General features: G+C 41.6%; 1 protein-coding gene and 1 long non-coding RNA gene across 5 annotated transcripts in view; one reads left to right on the forward strand and one right to left on the reverse strand.

The window, feature by feature from the left end:
• The window catches only part of SP100 (SP100 nuclear antigen), a 102,377-nt gene that overhangs the window by 38,025 nt on the left and 38,352 nt on the right, over positions 1–26,000 (forward strand). For all 4 annotated transcript variants that reach the window (XR_003971352.1, XM_030328149.1, XM_030328148.1 and 1 more), the window contains exons 2-13: positions 4,892–5,054; positions 6,364–6,532; positions 10,248–10,331; positions 12,599–12,661; positions 13,305–13,451; positions 13,909–13,992; positions 16,818–16,964; positions 17,675–17,755; positions 19,286–19,369; positions 20,950–21,042; positions 22,191–22,244; positions 23,130–23,213. Coding sequence is in view for 3 of the 4 variants with exons in the window: in XM_030328149.1 (XP_030184009.1) it covers positions 4,892–5,054; positions 6,364–6,532; positions 10,248–10,331; positions 12,599–12,661; positions 13,305–13,451; positions 13,909–13,992; positions 16,818–16,964; positions 17,675–17,755; positions 19,286–19,369; positions 20,950–21,042; positions 22,191–22,244; positions 23,130–23,213 (1,253 nt within the window). In the remaining variant the exon portion in view is untranslated. The remainder of the gene's footprint in view (positions 1–4,891; positions 5,055–6,363; positions 6,533–10,247; positions 10,332–12,598; positions 12,662–13,304; positions 13,452–13,908; positions 13,993–16,817; positions 16,965–17,674; positions 17,756–19,285; positions 19,370–20,949; positions 21,043–22,190; positions 22,245–23,129; positions 23,214–26,000) is intronic.
• Positions 424–25,810, reverse strand: LOC115522349. Its single transcript, XR_003971353.1, has 4 exons — positions 25,738–25,810; positions 21,258–21,262; positions 7,141–7,145; positions 424–434 (listed from the first exon to the last, which is right to left on the reverse strand). It is a non-coding gene; the product is annotated as an uncharacterized LOC115522349 (long non-coding RNA).

The raw sequence follows: 26,000 nt of genomic DNA on the forward strand, positions 1-26,000 counted from the left end.
GGGAGCCTACACTGGTCTTCTGGGGTAAGGTGTTACCACACTGGGACTGAAGGAGGTTTGGCCAAGAAGGGCAGTCACACCTTCTTGGAGTGCAGGGGTGTGGGACTTGGAGCAGGCAGGCTAGGCAGCCAGTGTTGGCATTGAGCTGCCCGGGTCAGGTGGTTCTGTGCTTATGCTGAAGGGCGTGGCGGGGTGGGGGATGGAAATGATACCTGCGGGCAACTTTGTCCCATGGAGAGGTGTCTCTGTGAATGCCTTCTGTCAGGGATGTGCCCCAAGGAGGGTGAATAATCTCCCCACTGTGTGCCCGGGTGATCCTCAAGTTGTGCTGTCTGTCCGGTATTGTTTCCCTGCCTCTTTTCCAGGAGCAGGGCAGTCCTCTCAAGGCTCTATCCCAGCCGTGCCCAAAGACCTTTAAAACTCACTGGAGTTCACTTCAAGCCCCATTGGTTGCAAGAACTCACTAAAATCAGCCCCTCTCATTTCCCCAGCCAACGGTTCTGAGGAAGTATTCTCCTTGTGCATATCTCTGTGTGCTCCTCTCTCACCTTTCTTTGCAACCAGGGCTTTCTCCCCTCTGCAGCATCCCACCGTCCCTTTCTCCCCCAAACCATGTCTCCACACTTCCTACCTTCTTCACTGTGGCCTCTTCTCTCCCTCTACTTGTTCAGTTTGTTCTGTCAGCCCTCAGGCTGACTTCTTGGGTTTTCAGAATGATTTGTTATCTAGTTGTGTTCAAGGGACAAGATGAGCCTAGGGTTCTCCTACTATGTTACCATCTTAGCTCCTGCACCAACAATCTCTGCTTTGAATTAGAACATTTACACCATTCATACTGAAAATACTTATTTACATATTTATTAATATCTACCATCTACATTAGTGTTCTTTATTCATTACATTTGCTTTGTTTCTTTTTTCCTTCTTTTTCTTTTTTTTTTAAATTTTTTTTTTTCAACGTTTATTTATTTTTGGGACAGAGAGAGACAGAGCATGAACGGGGGAGGGGCAGAGAGAGAGTGAGACACAGAATCTGAAACAGGCTCCAGGCTCTGAGCCATCAGCCCAGAGCCCGACGCGGGGCTCGAACTCACGGACCGCGAGATCGTGACCTGGCTGAAGTCGGATGCTTAACCGACTGCGCCACCCAGGCGCCCCTATTTTTTCCTTCTTTTTCTACCTTGTCTGGTTTTAAGTTAGCATTTTATATGAGCCCATCTTATCTTTTCTATTAATATATCAGTCGCACTTGTTTTCTTTAATTTTTTTAACGTTTATTTTTTGAGAGACAGAGCATGAGTGTGGGGGGCGGGTGGCAGAGAGAGAGGGAGTCACAGAATCCGAAGCAAGCTCCAGGCTCTGAGCTGTCAGCACGGAGCCTGATGTGGGGCTTAAACTCACGAACTGCGAGATCACAACCTGAGCCAAAGTCGATGCTTAACCGACTGAGCCACCCAGGTGCCCCCTAAGTGCTTTTCTTTTTAAAGATTGGAAACAAGACAAGGTAGTCCATTCTCCCCACTTTTCTTCAACATTGTGTCTAAACTCCTAACCATTACAATAAGAAAGAAAAAGAAATAATTGTTGGGGGAAAAAAAGTAAAGGGGTTTTACTTGATTCTTTATTTTCTATAAAATCCAAAAGAAATATATAAACACATTATTAGAATACAAGAATTTAGCGGGCTTATAAATACGTGGTTAACGTTTTTGAAAATTAGTTTATTCCCATACAATTATAACAAGCAATTTAAAAAGCAATACCATTTAAAGCAATGCCAGTTTTAAAAAAGCAATACCATTCTTAGTTAAGAGTAAATTTAATGAGAGATGTATATGACTTCTTTATGAAAACTATAAACATTTCTAGACAAAATTAAGGAAAACCAAATAAATGGAGAGCTATACAGTGTTAATAGATTGTAGTTCAATATCATTAAGGTATCAGTTGTTACCAAATTTATCTATAGGTTCAAAGCAAACCCTATAAAAATCCAAAAGGCTTTTCTTGTAGAAATTGACAAAATGATTTTAAGAGATATATAGAAAGCCAAAAGACCTAGAAAAGTCAAGACAATTTTTCCCGAATTGGCTTCAAGATTTTCTATAAGCTACACTGTGCAAGCCAATATGCTGTTGGCATAAGGATAGACAAATAGATCAGTGGTGCAGAATAAGAAGTCCAGAAATAGACCCATGCCTACATTGTAAGTTGCTTTGTGAATATTTTCATTAACTTGTGATAGGCAAAGATTTCTTAGTACCTTAAGGTTTTTACCACAGAAAAAAAGTGATGGATTTGGCTTCATCAAAATTAAAAATTTCTCCTCATCGAGCCAAAGCATAGGAGACTGTTAAAAACTGAGAACAAACTGAGGGTTGATGGGGGGTGGGAGGGAGGGGAGGGTGGGTGATGGGTATCGAGGAGGGCACCTTTTGGGATGAGCACTGGGTGTTGTATGGAAACCAATTTGACAATAAATTTCATATATTGAAAAAAAAATTTCTCCTCATCAAAACACATGGTTAAGCAAATCACAGACTGGGAGAAAATGTTCATAATACATAAGTCAAACAAAACAATTCTTTCCATAATATAAGACAAGCTGCTACACATCAGTAAGTAGTCAAAGATAACCCAACAATAGAAATCGGTCAAAGACTTGAACAGACACCTTAGAAAACAAGATGCATAATTGCCAATGAACGTGTGAAAGTGTGCTCAACATCATTAAAGTAATACAAATTAAAACTATCTAAGATACCACATCATACACATGAGAGTGGCTTAAGTTAGGAAAACTATATCTAATAGGCTCTAAAAAACAGTTTGGCAGATTCTAAAACAGCTAAGCATATTCACACCATGCCCCACTCCTAGTTATTTACACAAGAGAAACGAAAGCATCATGCCGTAAAAAGATGCCTACAAGAACAGCAGCTTTCTTCACACAAGTCTCAAACTGGAATCAATCTAAATAACCATCAACAGGAAAATGAATAAGCAGATTGTGATAGGTCCACACAATGGAATACCTTCAACAACAGAAAGGAACAGACTTCTATTCATCCAACAGCATGGGTAACGAGCAAATGTCAGGCACAGAGCATACATGATGTATGATTATTCCATGTACGTGAAATCCGGTAACAGGCTAAATTCGCACATGGTGGTAGAGAGGTCAGCAATGTTTGCCTTTGAGAGGGTGCCTGGATCCAGGGGGTCAGCTTGTAGGTGGAGAGGTTAGACGTACACTGTTCTATTTGCCGTTTTTAAATTAACACGTAAGTTTCCAGCACCATCCCTTGTGATCTCCACTGCCTCTTCAGGGTTCTTCAGGGCAAATCAGTTGTTTTTCTGACCTCTGGGAGCATCCTTCACCTACAACAGCAATTAGCACCCCTCTGCCCACTTTTGTCTACGGATTTTGATGGAAATCTCTCTTGTTCTCATTGCCCAGCGATTCTCCTTGCCAGTGTGAATCCAATTTCTTTATTATCATTTTAGCAGGGCTTTTAATAAAAGACAAGACACATGCTTCTTTTCAACCTGCAGTCTTTGAACTGAAACTTGTTTTTTCAGGGATGTTTCACAATAATGTGACATCATTATTCCCTGAGGCACGCTAAGTACTGGGAAGTGGCAATGATTCTCTTCTGGTTTGACAAAGAAAGCTTCTGAGTCTTCATGATACAAGATGTTGATTAAAACATTATTATCAGAGCAATAAAATGATCAACTAACAACTGGAATTACAGACTCCAGTTTAAAATTAATTTCACAGGAAACATCAGTGATTTCTGAAATTCAGGTGCCTGAAAAGATTCACTAGCACAGACAGATTTATATTAACACAAAGCAGGGCAGATGTCCCAGGAGAAATGTTTGATATTCTTGTGAAATTATCAATTTATACTGTGTCATATCATTATTAACCACATCCTATCCTTTATAAACTAGTTTTATAATATTAACAGGATGGCATTTCTCTTAACAGCTCTACATCAGAAAGGGGACAGCTTGTTTTTTCTTTCTGATATTATTTTTCTCTTAGTTGTTAGTTAGGAAGTATTTTCAAGGTTAGATTTTTAGTCCATTGCTTTCTTTTTTTTTCAAAACGGTTTTATTTGAGTGTGGTTTATTCCATTGCCTTTCATTCCTCTGTTCACTATATCTCAATTTTGTTTAAATTTAATTTTTTTAATTACAAAAAATATTTCACAATGAGAAAAAATGAAATATGGCCCTTTGTAGCAACGTGGATGGAACTGGAGAGTGTGATGCTAAGTGAAATAAGCCATACAGAGGAAGACAGATACCATATGGTTTCACTCTTATGTGGATCCTGAGAAACTTAACAGGAACCCATGGGGGAGGGGAAGGAAAAAAAAAAAAAAAGAGGTTAGAGTGGGAGAGAGCCAAAGCATAAGAGACTGTTAAAAACTGAGAACAAACCGAGGGTTGATGGGGGGTGGGAGGGAGGGGAGGGTGGGTGATGGGTATTGAGGAGGGCACCTTTTGGGATGAGCACTGGGTGTTGTATGGAAACCAATTTGTCAATAAATTTCATAAAAAAAAAATATTTCAGATATGTGAAGATATCTTTACAATGGCTTTGATCCAGACAGACTGGAACAGACTTTTTCAATCCTGCATTTAAGTCTTTCTTTTTTTTTTTTTTCCTTTTATCTCAGTCTTTCTTAACCCCCATGCTTTCTTCATAATATCTTTGCTTATTGCTTTAATTCCATGTATTCTGTCTCTACTCGGGACCACTTAACTTATATACGTTAGTTTTTCACAGCTTATCCTTTATATATAAATCTTACAGCCACCACAAGCATCTTGGAAATCTCGATGACCGTTTTCATACGGTATCCTTCCTTCCTAGGGTGTCTGCAGAAGACCAGAGCGTCGATGACAGACTCATCTATGAGACTGTATTCAAACACTTCAAAAGACACAAGGTGGAGATTTCAAATGCAATAAAAAAGACATTTCCTTTCCTTGAATGCCTCCGTGACCGTGAACTCATCACCAATAAAATGTATGAAGTAAGTGACGTATGTTATGTCACGATATGGTAAACTGGCCCCAAATGAAATTGTATTTTAATACCCTGGACGCAAACATCAAGCACGACTGGCTGACTGAGGAGTCTCCTATGAGTGGGAGGCCTTTCCAAGTATTGTTGTAAGTGTTTCCTATAAGGCAAAAAGTGAAAGGAGAATCAGTCATCACCAGAGGCAGCCCTGCTTCTCACTTAGGGACTGGAGCTCCGTGGTGCCCACTGGACTTGGATCTGAACCAGGAGTTCTCCAGAGATGCGTAATGCCTTGTAGGAATGCATAGAATATAGCATAAACTAAGAATTAAAGGTAATTTTAATGAATTGCTGTGTAACGTAAATGAGTTAATTTAATAGAATAATAATTAACACATTTCAATGGACATCAGTTTGAGTCCTTAGATCTGAAAACATTAAAGCCTACAGGAAACTGGTGTCCTGTTAGGACAAAATGTGGGAATTGATGATTGTTATTCTTTCTCCAGCAGTTTTCAGTTATTAGGGTTCTTTTCCTTTTTTTCTTTTTCTCTTTTTTTTAATGGTACCTCTGGAGTCTTGGAATTTGGGTGAATTTTAGTAGTAGGCATTAATGGAGATACAGAGATGCAAGTCTTCCTTTTTTAATGTTTATTTATTGATTTTGAGAGAGTGAGAGAACAAGCACAAGCGGAGGAGGGGCAAAGAGAGAGGGCGAGAGAGAATCCCAAGCAGGCTTCTCACTGTCAGCACACAGCCTGACTAGGGGCTCGATCTCATGAACCGTGAGATCATGACCTGAGCCAAAATCAAGAGTTGGACACTTAACTGACTGAGCCCCCCAGGTGCCCCAATGCAAGTCTTCTCTTTGCCCTATGAATATGCTTTCTCTACGGCCACGTTCACAAAAGGGGAGAACTGTCACCTGCTTTCCTTGAGCTCTTTAAGGCCAAGTCAGTCCTGGGGAAAAGGCAAGGATTGTGCACGTAACAGGACAGCTGCTCATCATTCCTAAACATGTATTCCTAAAACATCTGGCCAGGTTCTTAAAGGGCTACATATTATTTAACTTTGAAACTGTTACTCTTCATAGGTGCTCTCACATCTAATGTAAATGACGGTGAGGAGATCAGTTTTACAAGTGAATATTTTTAAGGAGGAAGGAGTTACATACAAATATGTAGAAATTCTAAAACTTTATATGAGAAGGTACCTATGGAGGGAACCTGGAATACATTACCCATAAAATCACTTTCTGGGGGCTCTTCTGTAACTTGGAAGTCTGTATTTATATTTTCTCTATTCAATATTTTTTTAAGGATTGTCAAGATTCTTGTAGAAACCTGGTCCCTGTACAAAGAGTGGTGTATAACGTTCTAAATGAGCTGGAGAAGACATTTGACCTGCCACTTCTAGAAGCATTGTTCAGCGAGGTCAACATGCAAGAATACCCTGATTTAGATCACATTTATAAGAGCTTCGAAAATGGTAATTAGGCTTATTATCTACCTTTTGATGTTTTATATTTTTTCTTTTTTTTTTTGGACAGGTGTATATTGAGCCACTACAATTTGCTACATACAGTGCCGGGCAGTGAGGATATAAGAAAACACAAATCATGAGCCTTCTTAAAGCTTATGGTATAATGGCTATGGTACAACACCCACCTGGAGGTCTGCTTAACTAGGCCTTTAGACTCACAGGATAACCAGAGGCAAATGGCATCAGATTGACTTAGAAGGACACATTACAGGAAATACAGCATCCCAACAGGCCAATAGCAGTTGCTCCTCTTCTGTGGGACTCCTTGCAGTGGTCCACACTGCAGTCCACCAAGTTGTCTACTACCCAACTCAACTGTCAGCTTAGCTGTGGATAAAGGACCCACCCTGGCTTAGCAGCACCATGCCCATGGGTATCAATATCTCAGGTAACAGTGCTGTAGTTGCAAGTTTCAGGGACCTCACAAGGGACAAGGAGAGTTAAAAGAGTCACCACACTGAAGGAAGACCAGAGTGTGCTTTGTAGTGTCCAGATAATCCCTCCCAATCCACATGCACTTTACAGTCATTTTTAACCCTAAACTAGGGCTAAACGAGGTCTTTTTAAAAACATTTTTTAATGCTTATTTTATTTTTGAGAGACCTACACAGACTGCAAGTAGGGGAGGGGTAGAGAGAGAGGGAGACACAGAATCCAAAGCAGGCTCCAGGCTCTGAGCTGTCAACACAGAGCCCGATGTGGGGCTTGAACTCATGAACCGTGAGATCATGACCTGAGCAGAAATCAGATGCTTAACCGACTGAGCCACCCAGGTGCCCCTACACTAGGTTTTAAGTAAGCTGATGTTGGCCTAATAACACAGGAGAGAGGCCACCTTGATTAGGTTTCCAGAGTAACGAGCCAGAAAATTAACCCAAGGTTAAATTTACCCTTAAAGAAGGAGAATTGTTGTTGTTGTTTAATTTTTTTAATGTTTATTTATTTTTGAGAGAGAGAGAGAGAGAGAGCAGAGGAGGGGTGAAGAGAGAGGAGACACAGAATCGGAAGCAGGCTCCAGGCTCTGAGCTGTCAGCACAGAGCCTGATGCAGGGCTTAAACTCACAAACCGTGATATCACGACCTGAGCCGAAGTTGGACTGTCAACTGACTGAGCTATCCAGGTGTCTTGGAGAATTGGTTTTTTTTTTTTATTTTTTTATTTAAAAAAAAAAAATTTTTTTTCAACATTTATTTATTTTTGGGACAGAGAGAGACAGAGCATGAACGGGGGAGGGACAGAGAGAGAGGGAGACACAGAATCGGAAACAGGCTCCAGGCTCTGAGCCATCAGCCCAGAGCCCGACGCGGGGCTCGAACTCACGGACCACGAGATCGTGACCTGGCTGAAGTCGGACGCTTAACCGACTGCGCCACCCAGGCGCCCCTTTTTTTTTTTTTTTTAATTTTTTTTTTTTTTTTTTTTGAGAATTGGTTTTATTAAGTCTTTCGGGGTGAAACAAACATTATTCAAATAATCACAAAAACAATGCTCTGCCAGATGTTCTACAAAACTAAAGGTTTGATTCTCGATTTTTTTCCTGGGAAAGCATGATTTTTTATTTTATTTTTTAAATGATTTTATTTTCATTTATTTTAAGGCCTGCAAGAGTTAAGAGAATGCTTGTGTGTGTGTATGTATAATTTTTTTACTTGCCTAGAAAACCTTTTATTTCAACAGAGTTTAGTGTCAGTGGAGTTCTCCAAATAAGGGAGAGACACATCATAAGAAGAAGGCTCACATGTCCTGAGGAGGGCTGGCATTATGGGATCAGGCATGGAGTGTCCAAGGGTCCAGCGTGTCTTCAAAACAAAGACAAATTTGATGGGGCCCCTGGGTGACTCAGTCGGTTAAACATCCGACTTCGGCTCAGGTCATGATCTCGCGGTCCGTGAGTTCGAGCCCCGTGTCGGGCTCTGTGCTGACGGCTCAGAGCCTGGAGCCTGTTTCAGATTCTGTGTCTCCCTCTCTCTGACCCTCCCCCATTCATGCTCTGTCTCTCTCTGTCTCAAAAATAAACATTAAAAAAAATTAAAAAAAACAAAAAACAAAAAACCAAAGACAAATTTGATTTGTCTCAGAGAGTGAGAAGCAGACTGTGGACCTGATTTGTGAGAGATAAGTTTGAAGAAGATTTTCTTCAAAGAAAGAAAAAGCTAAGAAATTAGAAGTTTATTAATAGGCAATAAAGAGCTATCAACAGTTTTATAAGCAAGGAAAAAATTAAAAAGCATGTGCTTTGTTGATTTGTGTCACCAGTAACCTTATCTGAGAACAAAATTTCTACAGCAAGTCAGTACAGTTAGAAATGGAATAAAGGAAATTAAATACCTAATCAGAAATTTCAAGTCAATATTACATTTGCAACCAGGATGCCCTGGGCCATGGGAACAAAGGGAATGGTGGTTACATGTCAACTGCCTACATCTCAGGGGCTCTGATCCTCTCCGTAGACTGCAGGGACCCCCCCCTTCCAGGTTCACTGTCCACATCACACGTGTTAGTCTCCAGGGCTCCCCGAGCTGGGGTGACCTGCACCTACACTCGCTGCCGCCCACCTGTCCCTGCAGACGTGGCAGCTGTCACCTCCCGGACCCTGTTGTCCCCGGGAGCTGTCGGTCAGCGACCCAAAGCTAAGATTCGGGGGGCTGTGGCCCGAGTGCGGCACCCTCTCCTGCGCTCCAATTCCCACCTTCATCTGGTGCTCAGAGGCCCCTGAGCCCCCATGGGACCCTCCACGCACAGGCCCCCTTCACCTTTCCCTTTGTTCTCTCTTATCTTCCACCTGGTTTTCCCAGGATCTGAGGCCACGTCCTGGGATGACGAAGCACCCGTGGCTCCCACCGTCCAGTGGAACTCACCCCCACTGGCACCGCCCCAGGAGGAGCTCCCGTCATCAGCCCTGAGGCAGCGGGTCCCCTCCTCCCTGGCGCCCCCTCCTCTCTGGACTCCCCACAGACAGCCCTCCCCACCAGGCTTCCTGGTTCATTTCCTTCCTCCCACGTGTGCTGGGTCACCTGCAGGCAGGGGCGCTGGGCTGGTGTCCCAGCCTCCGGAGCCCACGGGGAAGGCGTCTGAGGTCGTCCTCCAGCACTGCAGTCTGCTCAGGGCTGCGGAGTGTCCTTTGTTCCCAGGACCTGGGCCCCTGGGAGGTCTGTCTCGTTCCTCCTGGTGTCCCCTGCTTTGTGTCTTTGGGAAGCCCTCACCCTCCCTACCCCAACCCTCCTCTTGTCTAGCAGCATCTTTAAAGTAGCTGGGCTTTCTCTTTCATACCCAGGGATCTCTCTAGGAGCTTAGCTCATCTCCCAAGGAAATCCCTGTTTCTTCCTTTCAGTTTGAACAGTTCAGAAACACATTTCAGTCCTTTTACTTATTTTGATACATACATTTCCTGGCCATCCACAAATTCTTTTACAAGGCTAATAATAGGATCATGATGTTTTCCTTTATCCTTATATTGGAGGAGCTCCTTTCTGTGTGAGAAACATAGACTCTCTTGCTGGGAGTTCTCTTTTCTATCCCAGGGATGATGGGGGAATTTTACAAAGAGGATCAGAGACACTGAGCTTGGGGGATGGGAGCTGGTAACTGTGCAATATTGAGGTATTGTTCCTGGTCTCTGATGGGGATCCCTAATTGCCTTCTCTGTCTCCCTCTCTTCAGCAATCCAAGAAAAACTTAGTTACCAAGAAAGTGATGGAGAAGAGGCGGTGAACAGTCCTAATATCCAACTGAGCCTTGAACAAGGTGATTGTAACCTGATAAATACCAATTCTCATCTGCAAAGAAGAAAAGGAGAAAGGGAACTCAGGCCCCAGTCCTGAGTGGATTTGGGGAATCAGGAAAGAAATGTTAAGGACCAAGGAGAAGGCAAGGAGCGGTATTTGTGTGAGCATCTAACCAGAGGAAAAATCCTGGAGGAGTAGCTATGACAAGAAACTATTGGCCCAATAACCAAGATGAAGGGACAGAAACCCAGTGTGTCAGTAAAACCAGATTTAAGCAGATTAACTACCAGGAAGTAATTGTGATTTAGAAAGGCCCCTATAGGAGAAGATCAGTGTAAAGCTGTGAAGGGCTAAGAACTGGGCCCATTGTCAATATTAAATGATGGCAGATGGGACCAATTTCAAAGTGGGGGATGTTGTTCAAGATGCTATTCAGAGAATGCCAGTCACAGAGAAGAGGAAGTGGTACAGAGGTGGAGGGGAGGATGTGGGCACTTTGAGGGAGAGAAGGAAGGGAAATGAAAACAGGGAAGAAAGGGTTAAAAGAATCGAAATAACCATGTTATTTTTTTTTAAAGCTTGTTTATTCATTTTGAGAGAGAAAGTGCACGGGAAGAGGAGGGTGTGGGCAGAGAGAAGAAGCGAGAGAATCCCAAGCAGTCCCTGTGCTATCAGCACAAAGCCCAGCACAGGGCTCGATCTCACAAACAATGATCATGATCTGAGCCAAAATCAAGAGTCAGACACAACTGACTGAGCCACCCAGGTGCCCCGAAATACCCATGTTACTAACACCTCACCGATTAAACATTTGCTCTGACCGTTGTAGGTTTGTAGCCTGACAGTGCTCAGGCTGCCACTGGAGGTTAGCCTTGCTTATGTGCTCATTTTGCAGACCCTGTGGGCAGTTAGCCTGGAATCAGATGAGCAAGGATGAACCCAGGCATTTTGAACCCAGAGCCTGTGTGTGTGTGTGTGTGTGTGTGTGTGTGTGTGTGTTGATGGAAGTAAAATTCACATAACATAGAATTAACCATTTTATTTTATTTTATTTAAATTTTTTCTTTTTAATGTTTATTTTTGACAGAGAGAGAGAGAGAGAGAGAGAGAGAGAGAGAGACGGAGCATGAGCGGGGGAGGGGCAGAGAGAGAGGGAGACACAGAATCGGAAGCAGGCTCCAGGCTCCGAGCTGTCAGCACAGAGCCCGACGCGGGGCTCGAACTCACAGACCGTGAGATCGTGACCTGAGCCGAAGTCGGACGCTCAACCGACCGAGCCACCCAGGCGCCCCGAGAATTAACCATTTTAAAGTATACAGTTTAGTGATATTTAGTGCATTCAGAATGTTGTGCAGCTACTACGTTTATCTACTTCCAACATATTTGGGTCACCTTAGAAGGAAGCTCCGTGTCACTCCCTATGCCCCTCTTCCCGAGCCTCTGGCAACCACTAATCCAGTTTCTGTCTCTTTGGATTTACCTCTTCCAGACATTTCATGTAAATGGAATCAAACAAACATGGACTTTGTGTCTGGCTTCTTTCACTCAGTGTGATGTTTTCAAGGTTCATCCATGTTGTAGCATGAATCAGTCCTTCATTCCTTTTTATTAGTGGTTAGTGTTCCCTTGTATGGCTATATAACATTTTGCTTATTCATTCCTCAGTCAGTGACGGTTGTTTCTACCTTTTGGCTGTGACAGAGTCTGCATTAATAACCCTGTACTGCCATTCCAGTAATCTAATGAAAAAGACAGAAACGTGAGACAAAAATTGGGAAATATATGCAGAGAAAGATACAGAAAAAAAAAATACCAAAAATGGGAGAATCAGACCCAGAATCCTCATGAACAGGCCAACGAGATAGACTGAACAGATGTGGAAAGGGAGGGTGTGGAGGGAGAGGAGGTAGGGACAAAGCCCCAGAACTTTGTAAGAACCCAGGTAAGTCTGCTGGTCAGGGCAGCTCTGGAAGCAGAGGTGGCATCACTGTGGCCACGGGAGTCAGGATCAACCATCTCCAGTTACTTAAGTACCTCGTGTAGGACACGCAGTGAGATGGCTTGAACGAGGCCCTCGTAGCCTGGGATGCGGGCGGCCCTCGTCCTCCACTCTGCCAACTGGGGTCTGACTACAAGAGTTGTGTGGGATTTGCCAAGCCCACATGGCCTCTGTATTGATACCTGGAGGGGATCTTCACCTCCTACTTTATAAAAAAGGGGATTGGGGAAGAACAGCACAGACCATACTTCAGTTTCCGAAAGAAACTTTCAATTTCTTCCCCTTAGGAACTGGTGAAAACTCATATCGAAGCCTGACCTGGTCGTGCCCACAGTCCTCATCTTACAACGGTCTGTTCCTGTTGACTGTATTCTGTGATCCCTTGCTGTTCTCGTTCCATTCTGGAATGTGCTAGAAGGGTGGGGGCTGCTTCTTTGTATCGCTGATTACCCAGAATGTCCATCTTTCCTTCTGCAATTTCTCCAAGGAAGTCCTGGGGTGTTTGCCCTGGAATTCATTCCTTACCTTCTGCTGCTCTGCTCTGCCCTCTATCTCTGGACACTGTCCCCTGTGGACTTACTTGCCAGCTCCTTTTGTTGCTGGCTTCCTGTTGAGTTCCCGACATGGGGCACTAACAAGAGATTGGAGAGTAGGAACAAGGGAGAAGTCGGATCTGTCCATAATTCTGGCAACGGCTGCATCTCGCCCATGATACCACTTCCCACCAAGCATGCCAGCCAGGGACCAGCTTCTATCCACCCATTGATCCTGGCCTCTGGGCTCACCCTCTGGCCCTCCCACAGCTTACTGTTAAATATTCTTCCAGTTCCTGCATTCTTTTATTTGGACTTCTTAGCTGTTCCTTCAACTGCATAACCAACCCCCTGGATTAAATTCCCTCTGCTGTAAAAGCTAGAGCGATTTGTATTTTCCTGTTGGGCCCTGATTGATATAGAGGAGAATAAAACATCTATGAATCAAAACATGGTTTAGGTACAACCCTATCTGAAAATGGACTCTCGGAGAACCTCTGTGAAACAGAACAGATAAATGCGAACAGAAAAGATACGAGTGACAAAAATGATGCACTAGAAAGCCAAGAAGCAAATAAAGAGTGTGCCCAAGAGTCTGAGCCAGCAGGTAAGACTGATTGCCTGGGTTTGCATGAGCATAGAGAGGCCAAGGAGTCCTTGCTGGTGGCAGAGAATGGAGTCTTGCACAACCCAAGGAAATATCTATTAACAAAGAAGGGAAACTCATGCAGACACAGAGGGGGGCAGTAGTGGAGGCTAATATATTGATGGGAGAGACCTGGAGGAAGAAAAGTTAGGAAGGACTAACAAAGAGACAAAGGATGAAATTCTGCAGTACCTAATCGGGAAAGAGAGACAGAAAGAAAAGTCAAAAGAAGTCAGGGAGCGATTGGCCACAGAATCACTAAAGCACAGACACTTTCATGAGGTGAAGGTGGCAATATATGCAGACAAGCTATAGTAGAAACATGAGAAGAAAAGAGAAGTCAGGTGAGATGCAAAATGGAAATGGGCAGAATAAGGTCTCTCTGTCAGGCCTCAGCTGTGGTCTATTTTATCCTCAGAGTCCTGTGAACAAGCACCTATCCACGTGAATAATGGAGATACAAGAGAAGAGACACCCAGCACATTGCCCTGTGATGAAGAAAGTAATTGTTACTTTTCCTACCAATATTCTAATTCTATCCTTGTTTTTCCATGAGAAAAAAAGCTTTCTTCTTTTCTCTTTCTACCAACCACCTCTCTGGCCCTATCCAAGACCCACAGCCTTGTGCACAGCCTCTGACTACTTTTAAGTAAGCAAGCAGGAAACAGAGCTCAGGTCTTTAATGGAGGGAGTGTCCCTGAAGACAGGATGTGAGGAGAGAAAATATGAAAAAGTGAACCATGGAACACTGGTGGCAAAGTACATGAACTACATAGGTTTTAGATAAATTGGCATGGAATCCAAACAGTACCACTTTGTGGAGTTGATGAAAAGGAGTAATTTGCAACTTGCTTTTCAGAAGTTGTAGCAGAAACATGGAAGCCATGCGTGATGCTGCTGGTCAGTTTGTGAGTACGGAAGCCCCAGTGAAGGACTTGTAGGAAAGAAGTGACAGATGGAAGGACTTGGAGCAGGGGACAGTGGCACAGGGGGAGAACTTTGATGATCATTGGAATGCTTGAGATGAGGAAGATGAATAGAAAGAAAAAATCAATATAGAAGAGGCACTTTAATAATTAAGAAACGAAGAATAGGAGAAAGTAGAAAATGTAACAGAGAATGGATACACTGAAAAATCAGGTGGAGGACAGCAGGACCAGTTTTCGGGGGAGGCAGCGAGGCCCTGGGGCACATGTAAAGAAAATCTTACTCTTGGTTTCTTGTGCCCTCACAACCTCCCCTGCCCCATCCTAGACACTGCTGGGCCCTGGGAGACAGTGATAAAAAAAATGTTGAAAAAAAGAGCATGATAGAGAAATATACAGAAAGAAATGAATACCAGTAAATAGAGAAAATGGGAGGAGGCATAGAGAGAACTATGCAGAGGATGAGTTAATGGACCATAAATGAAAAACTGGTGAAGAGTGGACCAAATGATGAGACAGAAGACAAATCAAGACATTGTCCAATTTGAAGAGTCAGTCACTGGAAAGAAAGCACAAAGGGCCCTTTCTAAGACCGTTGAGAAGGGTAAGGTGTCTGCAATGACCAAAATGGCCTTCTAACCCCCTCAGATAAAAACAAGCATCTACCCAGGCATTTCATTTCTCCATGGATTCAGTCACCATCTGTGATCTAAGGATTCCTACACACACATCTCCAGTCCAGACCTGCTTTCTAGATTCATCCCTTCAAGTGCCTAAATTTTTGTATTCAAAGATCTGAAAGCTCTCTCTATTTGGAGGCAGTATCAGTTATCTACTGCTGTGTAACAAACAGTCCCCAAATTCAGTGGATTAAAACAACTGTGACTTTATTTGCCACTTCTGTCAATTCCAACTTTAAAATATGTCCAACTTGCTCATTTCTCTCCATCTCCAGGATGCTCACTCTAATCCAGATTCCTGTCACTTCTCACTTCAAACAGAGGAACTCTCCTGCTGGCCTCCTCCTTATCTTGCTCCCCTCAGATCCATTCTGCACACTTCAGCTCAATGGGCATATCAAAAATGCAAACCAGTTCATATGTCTTTGCTATTTAAACTCAGTGCCTTCTTGTGGCCCTCAGCATGAGGTCAACACAGCTTGGTATGGAGTATTGAAGGATACTTCCCATGCAGTTGCATATTCCCCCCTCATTCTCCCTTCCACCAAGTTCCCACCACACCAAATTCCATTTCTTTACTTGAATTTTCCTAGCTCTGTCAATTATATCTCTGCCTTTACACATGCTTTTGGAAAATAGTTTGGTATACTCTTTCAAAGTTGAAAATACACATAGCCTGTGACTCAGCAATTGCATTCCTCAGCAGAAACCAACAGAAATTCACACTGTTCAAAAAAACTAAAAGAAACACATATACGGTCAGTAATATTCATAATAACTAAAATCTTGAAATGGCACAAATTCATTTTTATGGTTTTATTTTTAATGGGTTATTTCTACAATGGAATACTATACAGCAGTGAAAAAGCAAAGTGAATACAGATGACTACCACACACATAATGCTGTGAAAGGGATGTGAATTGATCACCCTGCCCCATGACAGAAAGACAGAGAAATAGCAAATGAGAGAGAAAAGGCATGATTCTATTTATACAAACTCATGTATATTTTGGAACTGACAAAATTAATTATCAGTGGAATTACTAATCAAAGTGGTGATTAATTTGAATTACATGATGGAGACAATTAGTGGGAGGCATCACTAAAAGGCTTCCATAGTATTAGTAATCTTTTATTTCTGGACCCGAGTGATAGTTACCCAGATATGCTCACTTTGTGGTGATTCAAAATTTATGATTTGCTTATTTTTGTCTGTGTACATTATACAGAAAATATAGTTTTAATTTTTAATTTGTTTATGTTTACTTATTTTATAGAGAGAGTGTGTGCATGTGAGCAGGGAGGGGTAGAGAGAGAGAGAGAGGGAGAGAGAGAAGCCCCAGCTGACAGCACAGAGCCTGATTCAGGGCTTGAACTCATGAACCGTGAGATCATGCCCTGAGCTGAAATCAAGAATCAGGTGCTTAACTGACTGAGCCACCCAGGTATCCCAATATACTTCTTATTTTTAAAAGAGCAAAAAGTAATTCATAAAAGGATGGGAAGAGAAAATAAAAACAAAAAACCTCCAAAGCCCAGAATCCAGACAGGCACAGAGGAAGGGACACAGTTAAGCAGCAGGAAGGGAGAGGGGTGGGGGGTGAAGCTTCATCCCTGCAGTGGATTTACAGGGAGAAGGACTTATCAATAGGAGTAAAGCATGTTTACTCCCTTTGGGGGAGACAAATGAAAATTCTTCATTTATTACAATTTGATCCAGGAGTAGAGCTACCAGGCCATGGGATCCAAATAAATTCCTGTTCTGTATATCTGGTGGATATAAAGAAGGAAAAGCCATTTTTTAACTTGACAGTTGATCAGCAAGCCCAAGCGAGGACTAACTGTAACCAGGCCTCTGACATAATAGGTAAGTATGACTGTACGAGTGTGTAATGTGAGTCACCAGTTCCAGGCAAGGGGCTGGGACATGTCAGCAGGGTCCATCGAGGCAGTCCGGGTGGCCTTGGATGGAGGCAAGGGGTGAGGAACCAGTTAGGCAGTGAGCTCTTCAGGAGAAAGTCCCAGTAATTGGAAAAATGCCAAAAGACAGAAAGGTTAGGTTAAATATTAATGTACAGGAGACTACTTCTAAATCAAAAGAAGAAAGTATGGGGGTAGATGTGGAAGAAAAGGGAAAAAAAAGTCAGAGAGCCAAGATTTTCATGAGAGGAGATGGAAGACAAAGAGAGGTATAAAGAGATACCGTTGCCAGAAAGAGAGGCCTAAGTAAGAGAAATGGTCAGAGCCAAGAGGAAAGTCAAGAAATAAATTGAGAAAAAAAGAGAGGTAGCATGAGAGCAGGAGTAAGAGGTAGCATAAGGACAGGCGTAGGAGGTCGCAGGACAGTGGGGAAAGAAGAGTGTTGGCAGGATGAGCAAAGCTGCCCTCCGTGCATGGATTCCGTCACCTTGGGTTTAGGACCTGGAGCAGCCCACAAGTCATACACATTCACGCACAGACCAGGGTGCCTTGCGTTAACTTAGCTTCCGGGTCTTTCTAGTGCTCTTTTACAGTGTTGCCTGCTCTGTGGGCTCATTGGCCCCACCTGCAACTAAAGGGTTTTGCTCCTCTGTGCAGTGATCAGCAGTGACTCTGCAGAATCCAGTGATGGAGACGAGCCCCCAGAAGCCTCCACGTCAGCACTGGAAGATGGACCTGGTAAGACAGTGGGAAAGCAGGCCTTGGCTGCAAGAATCTGAATTAAGAGCTACAGTTTGATGCATCTGACCCTGTGCCTATTCTGTATGATAGATTCAGTTTATCCTGGAATCCCATTCTCTGCATTTATTTCACTTGACCTTTTTGGGACATGAAGGGAGATAAGAAATCATATAAGAAATATATATATATATTTATAGAAGATGAGGCCTATTGCCTGATAGGTCCTATTTATCAATACATGCATCCATGTATGGATTATATAGTAGAAAGAGATTTCCAAAATGATGAGTTTGTTTTTCAAATTAGCTAGTTTCTATGCTTATAAAGTGTTGGAATTATACAGTGATTTCTACAGGGAACAGAAGGCTAAATATTCCTTTATTAGAAGGTCATATTGTCTTCTGATCACAAATTGTGTCAAAAGACAACTCAGCCAGCTATCTAGTGTTAGCAGAAAAAAGATTTAGATTAAGTACTCTGAAACCCAAGTATCGTTTTTGAGAGTTCTTCAGCAATTCATGGCATATATGGTGATTTTTCAAAGGACTTTTGCAAATAATACCTTACTTTTTCATTCACAACAATCTTAAGGGGTAAGGAGACTAAACACTGTTACCCTTGTTTTCTAGAGAAAACGCAATCATATCAAGGTCTTCTACAAAGTGTCATGGCAAATTAATGGGACTGACAAGACTAGCATCCTGGATTCTGCATTTTTGTTTTGTAACACAGAGCTAAAAACAATTATCAAAATGTGTTTCCTCAATTCCATGGGTAGCAGGAGCTGTCCTAAGATTTGGAGCTCGTTAGTGCACAAATTGGTGATTCGTTTTCTCTTTCTACTTTCTACACCCACAGGATATTAGAAACATGCCTATTTGGGGGAAACATACTTGGAAAATATGTAAGAACAAATAAAAATGTCACCTGGTCTTGATGTTACAAACGAACCATAACTAAATGATATGTTCGTTGTCATTGCTCACTATATCCGTCAAAGTAAAATGTGAATTTGCTTCAAATTTTAAAGAGTGCACATTTTAGCTTCGGTCTTAGGGTTAGCAAACTGTTCTAAAAGGCAACCCCAAAATATGTCTATGATATGGACACAGAGCTTATTTCTCAGCCTTGCCAACTTTCATCGTGGCACCAGGTTGGCAAGGAGTAGAGGAAGCTTGCTATTGTCAACACAAGATTTCCAAGGGTTCCCTGTGTGAGAAGCAGCAGAGATAGGAAGTGTGAAGTGACAGTAGAGGGGCTAAGAAGTAGAAGAGGAAGAAGTGTAGGAAGGTAATGTTCAAACACTGCAAAGTTGCCCCTTGCCTCTGGGGACAGGGGAAGGAGGTGACGATCATACAAGGCAGGTGGCTTAGAAGGACAGACCAAGCAAGGCAGCACTGTTGCAGGCCATGACATGCATTGGTTTTCAAGATTTTTCTAGGTTTTCTTATGAGGAGATTTCCTGCTAATATTTCAGTTTCTTAGTCATACACTGGGACCCCTAAAGATTCCTATTCTTTTGTGCAGTGACCAATAACCTTGACTCATTAGAATCAAGGAAGAGAAAAGAGTCCCAAGAAGCTGCCTGCTCACCACTCCATATTACAGTAGGTAAGAATATTAGGATTGAAACCCTGGGTAACAAATACTCAGAGTCTAAATCCAAAGCTCTGTTTTCCTGATGAATCTTGTTTTGAGCATGCCCCATAAGCCTTAATGCTATTACTTCTAGGAGATTATTTTCTGCATTTAATTTCTCTGAGCCTATTGGGACGTAGAAGGGGACAAGAAGGCATTATTGATTGTTGTTTAACTGTACCGATCCATTTGATTGGTATATAAAAAATGTAGCAAAAACGAATTGGTAAAATGACAAACTTTTTTTACTATACACTATTATATGTATTAGTGCTAAAGGTTGAAATAATGTTCTTATTCTCTACCTATATGCTTTAGATTCTAGCCGACATGGTAAGCATGGTGTTCCTCTATTTGCTCACAATATTGTCGTTAGTCCCAAATGCAGAAAATGTTTGAAGAATAATTTGTGCTGACATTTAATTATTGGTGAGGAAATGGCCTCTGATCAGCTATTCTCAAACCCAAATTACTTAATCCATTGGCTTACACTGTGATTTTTTAAAGGGTTTTTGTAAACTAAGCTGCATTTTGTTTTCACAAAAACCTTAACAGGGAGATAGGGTAACCAGGTAATCCCAGCTTTATAGATCAGGAAACTGGAGCTAGTAATGTTTAAAAGTCAGTTACAAATTCACAGGGAGAGTGAAAACGAAATTTAAGCAGGAACTCAGCATTATGAACCCAGGCCACCAGAACTGGATTCAGTTGAAGAAAAGTGAAGAAAATGATCATCAAAACATTATTATGATTGGGGCACCTGGGTGGCTCAGTTGGTAAAACATCTGACTTCGGCTCAAGTCATGATCTCATGGCTTGTGGGTTCAAGCCCCACGTCGGGATCTGTGCTGACAGCTCAGAGCCTGGAGCCTGCTTCTGATTCTGTGTCCTTCTCTCACTCTGCCCCTCCCCAGCTCACTCTCTCTCTCTCTCTCTCTCTCTCTCCCTCAGGAATAAAAAAAAAATATGATTGTAAGCCCATTGAGTTGTCACAGAATCTGTAGACTCTTGAGTATGAATAATTATTTCCTCCCTTTTACCTTGTGGAGCCCACGGATATCAGAAAATCACCTATACCCCCCCAAAAGAAAAAAAGAGTTTGGAAAATAGATAAGGGCAAATAAGAACTCTTCATGGTTACAAATAAATAGCGTTTTCCACAAGAGATTCATTCTAATTCTTTGCTATATCCTTCAAAGTAAAATATAAATTTACTTTAATTTAAAATGGTTTTGTTTTAACTTTTGTATTAGTTAGTTAGGCTAACAGTCATAACAAATAAACCCAAAGAAGTCAAGGACTCAAACACAGTAGAATTATTTTTTTTTCAAGTAAACATTCTGAGAAGTTTTAGAAGTTTAGATGAAACATCCCCCATGTTTCAAGTGGGATTCAGGGAAGCTGCCAAGGGGAAGATCTGCCTTCTTCAATACCAGACTCCAAATATCCTTGGGAATATTCTTACCCTGGGTTTTTAGAACTTCTCAAGTGTTTCCTTCTCGGTTCCTTTGTCATACACTGAGACTTTCAAGGGATATTTGCTCCTTCTGCAGTGAAAAAATTTGATGACTCTTCAGAGTCTACTGAAGAAGAAGAGCTCCCAGGAGTCTTGAGCTCAGCACTGAGAAGTGATCCTGATGAGGAGGGTAAGGACCGTCATCACTGGACTCCCAGACGTGAAGAATCTGAGTTCAGAGTTCTCGTTTCCTGGGCATTTTACTCCAGGCACACTTCACAGTCTATGATCCCATTCTCTGCATTTATCACATTTGGCCATTTTGAAAAATGCAAATAAAGAAATCATTATAAATTCAGGTTTAACAAGATGACTCTAGTTGAATGGCAGTACAGTCTGTATGACGTGCTCTCCAATTTATTAACCCCAAAGTATTGAATTATGTAGTGGTTTCTACCCCTGTCCACTCCTATTCTGTAGAGAAAGTGGGGTATCTGACATTGCTTGATTTTGTCATAAACTTGCTCAAAACTCAGAAGACTCTGATCATAGACTCTGTTTATCAACAGAAGGAAAAGCTTCTGATTATTACCATCAAATTCAATTTATAACTTATGACACATGACCCTAATATGACATTGGCCTATATAATGATATTTGAAAATATCTTCACTGATAACATATCCATTTATGTTTATAACAACTTAGAAATAGGCCAGATAACTGTTGTTCTCTCCCCATTCCACAGATGAGAAAACTCTAGCCCATAAACACTTAAGGATGTTTTACACATCACATATGGAAAGTTACCAGAAGAGACAGAGCAGCCTGGACTCCTACCAAACATCCACAGTCTTTTATTCAAATATTTGAAGCCAGACATACAATAATAATCTCTTTTCAGAAAGACAATGTGGTTTATATCCTATACATTACAAAAAAAAAAAAAAAATCCAAGAGGGTCTGGGGCAGAATCCCATTCTCAAATATACTATATTAATGTTCCTGCAACAAATTGTGTGAATTAACACCAAGTGTGAGAAATAAAGATTTTACATGGACTCATGACAGCTCAAGTCCAGATTCACTGCCAAGGTACTTAGCTGCAAACCTGTAGGAAAAATATGGATTTTCAAAACTTCTTTGATTTTGCAATTAGGGCCAAAGAATTGTGGTTCTTGGCTCTATTTAGTAGTGATCTTTTTCCTTTAGATGGAAAGAAACAGAAATGATCATCATAGTATCTTTCGAATCCAAATCCTGTCTACAATGTGAGTAGTCATAAGTTTTACAACTTTTAGTTGTAGATGACTAGTTGTGTTTTCCTTTGTTTTTTAGATCCTGCGCACATTGGAAACAAATCTATTTGGGGGATAAACAATAGGAAAAGACGTAAGCTCAATTAAAACTTTTGATGTAAAAAAAAAAACTTTTGATGTAACAAATATCTTTCTTTACTACTAAAACGTTGCTCAAAATTTTTGTTATATCCTTTATTTTTTTTTTAATTTTTTTTTTCAACGTTTATTTATTTTTGGGACAGAGAGAGACAGAGCATGAACGGGGGAGGGTCAGAGAGAGAGAGAGGGAGACACAGAATCGGAAACAGGCTCCAGGCTCTGAGCCATCAGCCCAGAGCCCGACGCGGGGCTCGAACTCCCGGACCGCGAGATCGTGACCTGGCTGAAGTCGGACGCTTAACCGACTGCGCCACCCAGGCGCCCCTGTTATATCCTTTAAAATAAAAAAAAAATGCATTGGTTGGTAATTTAATTGATTCATATTACACATTTTGAAATAGGTGGGATTGGCTAATTGATACAATATGTAGTCCTCAAAAGGTCCAGTGGCACAAGTAAAATAGAAGTATATTCTTCATTCGCCTCAATAGGATAAAGTAGTTCCCAGGGTGGAGGGGCTTTCTGCCCCACACGATTATTAAGGGCCTAGCTGATGGAGGCTCTGACATCTTGAAAATGCTGCTTCCACAGACTTCCTGGATAAACAACAGAACTGGAAGGGTATGTAAAGACAAGTGGAGAGGGTAGGACATAGTGACAAATGGCAAAGTTGTCCTCTAGCCCAGCCCCGGGGATGGTTCCTGGAGCAACCTTGACTGACAGGTCAGATGGAGCCACAGGGTAGCCTGGCAGTAGGAATACTCCTGGTCCGCCTACATGAGCTTCCCTTTCCAATTTTCCTTTTCAAAAATTTGGCGCCGGATTGGTTTGTAAGACACAGACTGAGACTGCTAAGGAATTTTATTTCTTTCTGCAGGGATCAGCAGGGGTGACTTTTCAGAATGGAGCCACACGGAAGAACCTCAGGAATCTTCTAGCTCAGACCTAAGAAGTGGGTCAGGTAACGAAGATTAGGATGCCAAGCCTTGGCCTGCAGAATGTCAGGAATTAAAAGCTACTGTTTCCTGATGATTTTATTCTGAGCACCTTGAAGACCTGTATCCAGTTAATCCTGGGAACTCCTTTTCTGCATTTTAGAAAATAGAAGGAGACAGGAAATTATTATAAATTCATGTTTAACAGGATGAGTCCTATTGAATAAATGTATGTAATTATATATTGCTGTTGTAGAAGAAATTAATAGCAAACTGGTGGTATCTTTTGTAATACCTACTGTTATGCCTACTAACACTAAGATCTCAGACTTCTATAGCGATACATTAATTGGCCCTAATGTCATTTGTAATTGTAAAAGCCTCAAAAGACAACTGGTCCTGCTATGTAATTATAGACAGAAATAAAGCTTCAGATAAACAACTTTCAAACTTTAGTATAGTTTTTAACAGATGTCCATTACATTGTAATTTGATTATATTGTGTTATTTTAAAGTACTTTGGCAAATAAGATTTTACTTTAGTCATAACAATATCCTTAAGACTTAGGCAAGCTAATTCTTGTCATCCACATTTTGGGATGAGGAAATACACATACAAATGTATAAGGGTCAAGAAGTGTGACTGCTGTATGTAACGGGCAGGAATGTAAGAGCTGTATCCCATGATCAAAGTCCAAAAAGAAGATATAAGGGAACTGATATATAGTATCAGCAGAATGTATCAGTGCCTGATACAAGAAAATTTATTTAACGGCTATTTGGATGATAGATAGATAGATAGATAGATAGATAGATAGATAGATAGACAGACAATAGGTAAAAATGAAAATCATGAAGAAAAAAAGATGGTAGGAGTGGAGCCAGCTATAAGGTGTACAAAATACCTAGAAGGGAAGAACCAAAAATGATTAATAGAGAAATAAAAAGGAATAGAGATGAAGAACATCACTGACGAAAAGACAGAAAACCACACAGAGGACAAGAGAAATCAGGGAGAGAAGCTCAAAGGATCAAGTGATGGAGATAGAAATGCATGAGGCAGGAAAATGGTCCAAAAATTGAGAAATAAGGAGGAGAATGAGGTGCGGCCAGATAGAAAAGGTGACAGTGCAAATCTTTGTTGGATATAAGGTGTAGTCATTGGAGTGGGTGTTTTCTCAACTCATCTGAGCAGTGAATATAGATGAGTGTGACCACATCGAAGTCACTGCCTATAGTGTGTCTTTCTCTTCAGTGTCCTATGAATTCTAAGCTCTTCACATGAGTAGAGGAAGAGAGTCAGAAGAGATGCCAACCTATAAGCATCTGATGGAGAAGCCAGTTTTGATATTATGAATTATCTTTGTTTTCCTGTCTGCACAGAGAAAAAGCTCTCCTTTCTTTACCTTACCTCTCCCCTCAAAACATAGCATGTACATACACACACAAATGCACACACTCACGCACACAGACTCCTATACATAGGCAGAGATGTGTGCACAGATTTGGACTGCTTTCAACAGGTTTGAGGGAGCCAAAAGAGAAAGATGAGCTGTGTTCCTGAATGCAGGGAGGTGACACTGAGTGGATAATGTAAGGAGGAAGCATGGAAAAGATAGTCTGGGGTCTCCAAATGGAAAGACATCTGACCGAGTAAGCTTCAAGTTTTTTCAAGTGGACATGGAATCCAAATATCACCAGATTGGGGAGTTTTGGAGGGAGAAGAGTGATGATTTTCCAGATACCTCTCAGAAGTTGCATGAAGAAACATGGTAATAAAGTCCATGACTGACTGAGTCTTGCAATGTAGAGAGCCCATAGGAAACTGGCAAAAGTAATAATGGTCCACAGTGTGGTCAATGTCAAAAGAGTAGGCATTTGACTTTGATGAAAGTAGCAATCTGTGAGATGAAGCTGAATATAGATAAAGAAAATATAAAGACAAAGATTATAGTTATAAAAACAGCCAAAAGATCAAGATAAGATTAAAAGAAACAGACTAGAAGCAAAGAGAAAATAGAAAAGGAAGTGACAGTAGGAAGAGGATTGCTTCAATAATAAAACTAGATCCAGGGATAGAAGCATAGAAAAATAGATGGAATGAGGTACATACCTAGGGGAATAAATGGAGAGGAGAAAGGGGAGGCACACAGAGAACCATGTAGAGAAAGAGTTAAAAGATGAGAGAAAGATGGCAGAATGTAAAAGGAAAAGAAGTGAGGTGGAGAAATTGTGGGATCTGAAATGGCCACAAGACAAAAGCAATGTTGGCACAAAGGGTGGCTCACAGTAGAAGTGAGTTTTCAGGGCAATGTGTGTCCAGGTATCCGTGTCCCCTATAACTCACACAGATTACAAGTTGCCTCGCCCAGGAATTTCATCCACTCCTATGGTTTCAATCACCACCCACAACTTAACAGTTCCTAAGCATACATATCCAGCCCAGCCCTGTCTTCAAAACATCTAAACGCACTCATCCAAATGGAAGGCTGGCCTCTGTCCAAGGTCCTGAAGGTCCTAGCCTTCTCCATTTTAGGTGTCTTTCAAAACCTTCAAACAACATTTCCAAAACTGAGCGCATCATCTTCTTCCTTAAAACAAATATCTGCTCCTTCAATGTTCTCTGTCTCTAAAACACACTGTTAATTGTCGCATTCTTTCACAGTGAAATTCTCAAAGTCATCCCTGATACCGTTGTCTCCTCAATTGATACACCACATCTATAACCTACCTGTATCAATTCTTCCTTTTAAATGTCTCCGACCTGTCCCTTCACCTCCATTCTCAGTGCTAACACTCTAATACACATCTAT

The sequence above is a fragment of the Lynx canadensis genome, chromosome C1 (assembly GCF_007474595.2).
Source record: "Lynx canadensis isolate LIC74 chromosome C1, mLynCan4.pri.v2, whole genome shotgun sequence".
Taxonomy (NCBI): domain Eukaryota; kingdom Metazoa; phylum Chordata; class Mammalia; order Carnivora; family Felidae; genus Lynx; species Lynx canadensis.